Source organism: Pseudorasbora parva, chromosome 15 (assembly GCF_024679245.1).
Source record: "Pseudorasbora parva isolate DD20220531a chromosome 15, ASM2467924v1, whole genome shotgun sequence".
Lineage (NCBI taxonomy): Eukaryota > Metazoa > Chordata > Actinopteri > Cypriniformes > Gobionidae > Pseudorasbora > Pseudorasbora parva.
Window position 1 is genome coordinate 24,102,453 of NC_090186.1, and position 9,763 is coordinate 24,112,215.

At 37.8% G+C, this 9,763-nt stretch overlaps 1 protein-coding gene and 1 long non-coding RNA gene across 2 annotated transcripts; one reads left to right on the plus strand and one right to left on the minus strand.

The window, feature by feature from the left end:
* The first annotated feature begins 848 nt into the window (after window positions 1–848).
* Window positions 849–2,838, plus strand: LOC137041900 (uncharacterized). The gene is made up of 3 exons (XR_010898177.1): window positions 849–1,377; window positions 1,783–1,938; window positions 2,304–2,838. It is a non-coding gene; the product is annotated as an uncharacterized lncRNA (long non-coding RNA).
* An 839-nt stretch (window positions 2,839–3,677) lies between these two features.
* Window positions 3,678–9,545, minus strand: LOC137041037 (uncharacterized). The gene is made up of 6 exons (XM_067416962.1): window positions 9,081–9,545; window positions 7,762–8,068; window positions 7,112–7,252; window positions 6,169–6,274; window positions 4,014–4,271; window positions 3,678–3,879 (listed from the first exon to the last, which is right to left on the minus strand). The coding sequence occupies exons 1-6, from the start codon at window positions 9,261–9,263 to the stop codon at window positions 3,678–3,680; spliced, it is 1,197 nt and encodes a 398-aa protein (XP_067273063.1). The 5' UTR covers window positions 9,264–9,545.
* Window positions 9,546–9,763: the final 218 nt, after the last annotated feature.

Sequence of the window (9,763 nt, forward strand, 5' to 3'; positions counted from 1 at the left end):
CTCACCTGTCTTTATCAAAATCTTTGGATTTTGTTTATTACCTATCGTCTGTTCTGTCAGTCTTTTTTTCACTCCATGGAATGGTTTCATGCTACAGTACAAGGACATTATTTGCATTAATTAATTGCATTATTTGCATTAATATGATTTATGTTTGGTACAGTAACTCATAACATATCACTGTAATTATCAGCTATGACTATCGTGAACTTAATATATAATACATACAAAAGTATAAAAGACACAAGCCCATTTGAAAAAGCACGTTTTATTTTAACTTTTGCTAATTACCATTAAAGCATTTACAACATTTGTTTAATTCTGTACTTAGTTTCTTATAATACCCACAAGATATACAAACCTTGTACAACTATCAGGTCCTCTTTTTTTTTAACAGTTTTGAACCGTGAAATGACCCCAGACAAGCATATTCTGCTCGGAGAGCCAAAATGCGCTGTGGTTTATATGACTATAGTGTACATAGAAGAAAATGGAGGGCATCTCTCTTTAAACAGCCTATTCAAGAACAGAGTATGCTGTAAGTAAGTTCAGTAAAAAAAAGTTACGATACTGTATATGGCACTGGAGTACAAAAATAAACTCAGTTGGCTGTTTTGAATTTACACCCTACACATACAAAAAGTAATACAGAAAAACAAAAATTACTTGATGCCATACTAAACCCTGAACCTATGCCCAAGAATACAACAAATACATAAAAATATGTAAAACTAAAATATGTGGAAAATCAATATTTCTGAACTTTTGAGCAACAAACTGTCAGCCGGACCCCATTTAAGAAGCTGTATTTGTCAGTTTTGCCAGCACCTCACTCAGACCTCTTAAGGCCGGAACACACCAAGCCGACGGTCGGCCGTCGGGCAGTTTTTGTGCGTCGGCCAACTAAGTTTCCTCGGTGTGTTCCACACAGTTCCACGCCGTCGGCTGGCGTTGGTCCTCGTCGGCTGTTTTTCAGCCGATTCGACATGTTAAATCGGCGTCGCGGCATGTCGGTCAGTCGGGACATATGATCGTTCTGATTTGCTGTTCAGCTAGCGAACCAGTGCACGAGAAAATAAAACGGAAGTGACGAAGCAAGTAAACGACAGAGTCAAGAGGGAACACAGAACGCCTGTCTCCTCCATAGACAGTAAAAGAAAGGTGTCGTCTCATTTGATTATATTCCTCATTACGATACATGTTAACACATGTTAATATATATGGCTGTGTAGACCGAGGCAAGTGAAGACAAACTGATCAGCATGATCCAGCAAAGGCCAGCTTAGTATCACACTACGGGAAAATGTTAACGTTATGTCAACTGTGTGGCGAAAGCAGAACCGTGGCGTGAGATCGCAAATAAAGTTGTCATGTCAGGTAAGATTTCCTTTTTTGCAATTGTTTTTTCTTCTTCAGTAGTCAATATTTACAAAAAAAAATGCATGTTAGATTGTTGTGTGCAACTTTCATCTTTGCACAGCAGTTAATTTCACATTCAAAATGCACTAAAGATATCAAAACACTTAATGCATGTCTTTATGTCCAAAAGCAATGATAAATCCACAGTTTAGCCCTCATATATTTCGGTTGTACTAACTGTGTGGAGAGTTTTGCAAAAGTGACCTAAATGTATTGAGAAATGTGTTCAAGCGACTGTAAAAAAAAAAATGCTGTCATCCAGAATACATCCAGTTAATAGTAGAACAAAAATGAACATTACAATAGCCATGAAATTGACATAACTCAGCGTAATGTTTTTATTTATTTATTATTGTCCCTCAGAGAAAGAGCTCAAGAAGCGGTGGGATTCATTGCGAACCCAGTACATGTGTTACAAGAAACATGGACCCTCAGGAAGTTCTGGAGCTCAGAAGACCCACCTGCAGTTTCTAGAACCTCACACAAAAAGGAAGGAGTGCACCTCAAATCTAACTCAGGGTACACAGACACACACACACACACACACATACATATATATATATATATATATATATATGTGTGTGTGTATAATTTATTTTATTTATTTTTTCTTTCCATTTGGACAAATGAACATTTTGCTTTTGGTAAAGTGGCCAATGAATGTTCAGATGGGTCTATTTACAAGTAATTCAACAAATCAACTTCCACAATGTGCATCTGAATAGATCCATTTAGCCAATTTGCAGGGTATTGTTTTAGCTATGCCCTGTTATTGTTATGGGTTATTGGTGAACAAGTGTAAGAATCTATTGTATCACATTGTTCACATTTTGATTGTTTCTTTAAGGAACCTTTGTCTGAAAGTGAATCCTGTTTACCCTCAGATGGTACCAACAGTGACACCTGGATTGGCACCCGTGAGGAGCCCAGCTTCATTACGGCTGAGCTACGGCCCAGTACACCCTTGGCTGAATCTACACATATAGCTACTTTTATAGCTATTCTCTATATAGCTATTTGTGCCCATTGTACTGAACATTGGAAAATAAAAAACTTTGACTTTGGGTACTTGCATTCACAGTTCTTTATGTAAAAAAGGATCACAAAACACAAGATGATGCAGAATTCTAACCCTTATTTTGCTATTTGACATCTAACTAGCAGGGTAAATAAACACATCTGTATTGATGTTTTAATTTAAGAATAAATATGGACTGCATTTATAATGGACTGCATTTATATAGCGCTTTTATCCAAAGCGCTTTACATTTTTGCCTCGCATTCACCCATTCATACAGCGACGGCGATGTCAGCCATGTAAGGCGCCATCCAGCTCGTCGGGAGCAGCTGGGGTTAGGCCTCTTGCTCATGGACACCTCGACACTTGGTCAGGTGGAACCGGGGATCGAACCACCAACCTTTCGGTTTGTAGACAACCTACATGAACCACTGAGCCACTGCCGCCCCTAATTGAAAATAGATTTTCAATTAATAGAGACATATTTTCATAATGTGTTACTTCCACAATACAATGTTATCAAAGTGCAATATCTGTAAATTAATAGTTAGCATGGTTACTGTCAGTTAAGTTCAGTGTATGGTTTAGTGTTACATTATTTTCATTAACATTTCTGTGCCACTGGAGATTTCATTTCCAAACTGCTGTTATGTGATGTGCAAGAAGCAGCATGATATCATTTTGAAGAAATGTCACCATAGGCATGTTTCCAATGAATAAAATATATACAAATTCTGTCATAATTCATTGAACTAGCACCAAGCATTGTCACAAACATAATTTACTGTAAATTAGAATGCGTCATACACATATATTTATTTTAACAATCCTTATAAGTGGCCATTGTTCAGATTGTGTCACATTAACTTCCACAATGCATCTGAATGAGCCAATTTGCAGGGTATTGTTTGAGCTATGCCCTGTTATTGTTATGGTTCATTGATAGGTGAACAAGTGTAATAATCTATGGTTTCACATTTTGACTTCGGGTATGGTTTCACCCATTTAGTGAGCGTTCCTCGTATTTTTCGCGTCCGCTTCTACCTTTCCTCTTCCACAAGTAAAAGACCAAGGGCTGACAACGGCAATGCCATTTGCAACGTTCTGAAATGCACGAATCCGTCTGTGTGGGGATGGGGAAACGAAAACGACAGCTGATATCTTTATAGCTCTTCCGGTTTCCCGCTTCGAATAACGAAAACAGACTACTGCCACCAGCTGGGACGGAAAGGTATTTCCTCTAACGCAGGCGCAGAACGGACGCGCTATTGGCCGTCTGATGTCGACCGTCGGCTTGGTGTGTCAGGGCAACTTTGGACCGCTTTGGACCCAAGACGCTGCCGACGTGAGCCAACGTGAGCCGACTCAGCAGTTTGCTTTCGTCGCCACTAGTTGATCGGCGTCGGCTTGGTGTGTTCCTAGCTTTAAAAACACCAGTTTGCCTGCAAACATATTTGCTTTACACAAAAGGCAGCTGTCGTTGTCATTAAGATACGTCTGGATGCAGGGGCCACACCCTGCCACCTGACCACAACATGCAGTTATTACAAGCACAGAATTGGGCATGTTTGTGCACATCTTGCATGCTAAAGCATCTCGCAGAGAGGAAGCAATGGATAGCGACTTTGACACTTCAGAAACTTTCTCCTTCATCTCCGCCAACACTTCAATCTGTTGCACTACCTGTAGCACATTAGCCTTAATGTGGTTGACTGAAATGGATAGCTCGCTAAATTTTTCATCCATGTTTTCAGCTAGCCTTGATGCAGAGTTTTTTATCTCCAGTTCAATGTCGAGCAGGCCATCTAGAACTTCATGTTCTTCAGAGCCAACCCTGAAAATAGTGAAAAAGACATGTCCATTACTTCAGAGACAATATCAGCATTTCAATTCACAGCAGTCTATCTGTAAAATCAACAATATCAAGAGTTTGTGTAATAAGTCATCATTAATAGTTTTATTACAAATTTTAAATGTTACATTAAAATTATACCACCGTAGATTCTTAATGTTATTGTATGTGGCCACTATTTCACTATTCTTCAGGTTTATAATCTTTTTTTTCTTTCAGTTGTTTGTAGGTTTAACAATTTGCTTTTAAATTTAATTGTTGACTGATTTTGCGGACCTATTAGACTGTTACTAGCTATACATTTTTATTATATAATAAAATAATGATTTGTTAGGTGTTGTCATTTGTATTACATTATTATGCCTATCATAAACATTTTGTTAATGTGCTATGCAACAGGAACAAAATACTGACTAATGCCGATGCGGTTTTCACAACAGTGTAAGAAATTGGTAAATTCTCTCATTCTCAAAGCATTCTTGACCAAATTTGTGAACATAGTTTTTTCAATTTGGAGTATGCGCATGTTTGTGCCTGCTATATGCTTTGATGCTTAAGTAAAACTATGGCGGGCCAATTTGATAATACTAGCTTAAAGAGTTAGTTCACCCAAAAATTAAAACTCTGTCAATAATTACTTACCCTAATGTCATTAGACACCTGTAAGACCTCTGTTCATCTTTGGAACACAAATGAAGATATTAGTGTTGAAATCCGATGGCTCAGAAAGGCCTTCATTGACACCAATGTCATTTCCTCTTTTAAGACCCATAAAGGCACTAAAGACGTCGTTACAAAGCCCATCTCACTGCAGTGGCTCTACAATCATTTTATAAAGCGACAAGAATATCTTTTGTGCGCAAAAAAAAAAAGAAAAAGAAAAAAGGAAATCAGAATCATTCTACTTGCAGTAATGACGTAGATAGACCTTGAAAACAGTATAACTGTTGTATGTACAAGACTGACTGGTAGAGGGAGTGCGCTTAGCGCAACCTACAAACTCCTTGTGAGACTTTGAAGCTAGCTTCTGCTGATGACACTGCAGACTATTATTCAGTAAATTTTTCTTTAATTAATTGCACCCCTGACTTTTGGTCTATATTTTTCATTGTTGCCAATGGAGGCCTTCCTGAGCCATCGGATTTCAACACAACTATCTTTATTTCTGTTCCGAAGATGAACACATGATCAACGCATCCTGGAGTGTCTGCTGAGACTGTGTCAATGGGTGTCTCCATATGAATTTGCCTCACTGGCACGTCTTCCTCAATAAAGCCTTTTATTATCTTGTTTGACACTAAGAACCTGCTTTGAAACAATCGTCATTGTAAAAGCGCTATATGAATAAAGTTGATTGATTGATTGATGAACGCAGGTTCTATGGGTTTCGAAAGACATGAGGGTGAGTAACTAATGACCGAATTTTCATTTTTGGGTGAACTAACCCTTCAATAATAAAAATAATAATAATAATAATAAGTACATGATACTATATTGTCACAACCCTATTTTTTTTTTTTTGAATTTTAAACATTTCTTTGCTTAGGGTATAGGTTTCAGAATGAAAGATAGTAACTGTTGATCATTGAGATCAAAGCATTGCATCACAGACTGTTCGGTTACTAGTACAGTTACAGACGTACAGGTAACCGTTAGATACTGGTTTTACTATACAGTGTATTGTTGCATAACTGTATATATTTAAGCATGTAACTTGATAATTTTGCCTGCTTTAAAGGCCTTGAGAAGCTTTCCTTTTATCACTGATTTTGAATAGACTTGGGTTGGATTTCCCAAAACCTTCTTAACTCTACATTGTTCTTAAATTATACCTTAAGCTGTGTAAATAGATCATTTTGATTCTTGAAAACAAACTTGCCTTTTCTTTTTGGAGGCACTTTCAAGTCTTCCCGTCTTGAGCTTGGCCAGGTCTACGGTTCTGATGGCGTAAACCTTCCGACTCGATGTTTTCCAAAATTCCAAATCTAAAATGCAAAAACAGCATTAAATTATGCCCACATAACATTTCACAGTTTCTGCTTACATTTTAAAACTTTTACACAATTTAAGAATAACTGCACAATCAATATGCGAGGAAAACCTAATTTCTAGCACATGTTTGTTGGCCTTTTTCAGTCACGGTGTTACAGTGTGCTTCCAAAGCCACTTTTTCACCTTCGGGCCGAACGGTTCTTAGAATGGTAAGGAACGGTTCCAGACGTGTTTCCACTCGAGCCTGGTACAATTTGAGCAACGCAAACACAAATTAATAATCCGCCATAACGCAGCCGTTATTACATGATCTCATGTCATAAGTAAAGACTGACGCTTTTATATTACATTCAAAAGAATGGCAGTGATCAGCCTCACAGTGGAAAACGAAACAAGCACCAGCTGGCAAGGAAAGGAACTGTTACACTATGAGGACCGCTCAGCGGTGCGTTCCACAAAAGCATAGTTGCTAACTAAGTTAGCAACTTTGTTGGTTGCAATGCAATTTCCCATTGCCAACCAACTAAGTTGCTAACAGGTTAGTAACTATGGTTTTTTGGAAACACACCAGTCCGATGGTGGAAAAGCGGTTATATAGTCTTGACAAACCCACTTACAATAGCCTAACACTATGAAAACAAAATTTTAAAAGTTTTTAGTTGTCTAGTTTGCTTGTGTACCAATATAATAGTTTACTTAAAAAGGTAATGGATGCAAACTGAGACATATTTAACCAACACATACATCTTGTGTGTAAGGACTCTTTGTTAAGTTGATAAACATGTATGGTAGTTTAGGGGACAAACATGTGGACATTTGCAGTGAAATACCTTTGGTTTCTGAAGTATCCGCAATTGCCAGCCCTTTTGCATCGCAGATACTGTAGCTGTCAGCGGAATTTAAATATTCCTGCACCGTTTGTCCCACTGCCTGCACACCCTGGCCTTCAGATATTGTGACATGCACTGTAGCTGTGACAGAGAAAGTATTCATAACCAGTTATATGGTTCTCAACTCTAATGGGAACACCCCAAAATACTGCACATTTTTTCTTTCAGACAATTTTTTTTTGGACTTTAAATGGAGGGACAGAAATCCCTCAGGTTTCATAAAGAATATCTTCATTTGTGTTTGGAAGTTAAACGAAATAAGACATGATGGTGAGTTCATGACGACAGTTAACATTTGTGGCACATTTGTAAATTTGTGTTTGGGTGAATTATACCTTATAAATAGGCCGACTACAGCAAATTGATCCTTGGATTAAAAAAACTTTATATTGCGAGTCATATCGTTTCCATCAACAATACATATCGTCACATTTTTATATCACGATATATTGTTTAACGATATAATATTACACCCCTAATGCGCAGAGATGGTGGTACTCCAGGCCCATGGCTGATCCAATTTAACATTAGCTAGAGCATATGAAGTATAATTTTTGAGCTTAAAGATTTGGAAGGATACAAATACATACTGTAGGGAGATATTTTCCCGCTATCCTCAATGTCCGCTACATAAATCTGCTTTCTTGCAGATTTGGATCTTCGGAGAGGGTTTTGGAATGTATTGGATGGGTGTGTAAAGGCAGCACTCCCTTTTGGGCGACAGGATACTGGTGTTGAAGGGCCTGCAACTGGTGTCAAAGCTTGTTCTTTGCTTGTCCCTGACACAGCAAAAGATCCTCTGTCTCTCATGAGGGTGGTCTGGAACTGTCCAGATTGATCTGGAAAAAATGTTTCTCTTGTGATGTCATCTTCTAAGTAAAGACTATCTGGCTCGACCTAAAGGGAAGGAAACAATAATGCTCGATTAATGTCACTGCTTAATGCCTGTATAGTAGCCTTCAGACTCACTGAACAGTTTTTTTTACAGCTTTTATTGAATAATAATGACCACTCAAGCGACCAGACTACTGACATTAAGCATTCAATCACAAATCTCAGGTTTCTATGTGAACCGGTCATCCAGAGCTTCCCACTCGTATTTACAACTTTAATTTTCTAAAAAAAAAAAATACTTATAAAATATGGATTGCATTATTTCATGATCAAGTATAGATCAGTGGAACTGTATTTTTACCATATGTTAAGAGGCAAAATTCAATTTAAACAGGACAAACTGAAATGACATTATACAAAACTTCTGCCAACAAATTTTAAGGCTGTACTTGGCCAGCTGGCAATAAAGATGAACGACTACGCATTACTAAAGTTTTGCCTTGGAAGCAAATTGTGCGCACAGTTAAGTGCAGAGTTCATTTAACGTTACACAGCAGTGACACCCATAGGTGACACCGCGGTTTCAACTGAAACAGAAACTTTTATGCGGTTTGGGGGGCTGCAAACGCAACCTTTAGAAGAAAAAAAAGGTTTCAAAGCGCAAGTTTCTGAAAAATAATCATTTACGGTCTCTAACCAAAAAATAATAATTATGAAACCGCCAAACGGCAATGTATTACGCATGCGCATTAAGCTTTGGCGGGGTAACACCTGTTTCTTCTTGAGAAAACGATAGCGCCAACTACTGGCCGGACTTGCATAATACAATATATATTTCGCAGATCGTTGCGACAAAGTTGGTGTCTGTTTTTTAGCACATCGTTGTCGTGTAAACACTACAAATTAGGAGTTATTAATAACCGTTGAAGTTTACGTTCCAATTTAACCCTCGCCAGCGCAAGCACTTGATGCTGGCTGCATAACGCTAGCTTAACTGTCAAACTACTATAACATTAACGAAAGTAATTAAAGACAAAAGAATGCACGAAAGATTTCAAAATAACTAGTTACTCACCTTAAAAATGGACTCCAATCGGTCCCTCGACAGATCTCTGGCTAGCATTATCAGCCTTTTTGCGCCGTGGTGTAGGCTGAACTGTGGCTGGTACAGGTCCTCCATGATTACTTGTATGTGATAATGTGAAGTGCGCCCAATTGTTGGTAATGACCATAGACGGTAATGACGCAGATATTGCATAGCTGCTTCTGTCAAGCGCACACACCGCCACCTACTGTTCCGAATGCCCGTCTTTATCTTCTGACGTGTCTCGTTTTACTATGGACTGCCTGTGCAATGTTTAAACATTTATCTCTTGCTCTTTATCTCCCTAATTCTTTCACAAATCTTATGATAGATGTATTATTTTCATTCTTTATTTTATTTTGAGTAGCCTACTATACATGCATAAATAATAAAATTTTACCCATAAGCAGGGTGAAATATTAATATTTATATATTTATAGGCTATAGAGCAGGGGTTCCCATTACTGCTCCTGGTGGGTCACTGCAATAGTAGCATTTGAGTTTATTGCCATATCAGCATCACCTAGGCCTACTATTACATACATATTGAATTTAATAAAAATAATATAATACATACAATGTAATAAAAAAATCTACTTAGACAACAAACAAACAAAAAATAAGTACATATACAAAATGAGTAGGCCTACATTTCTATTCTTTAAATGTACCTT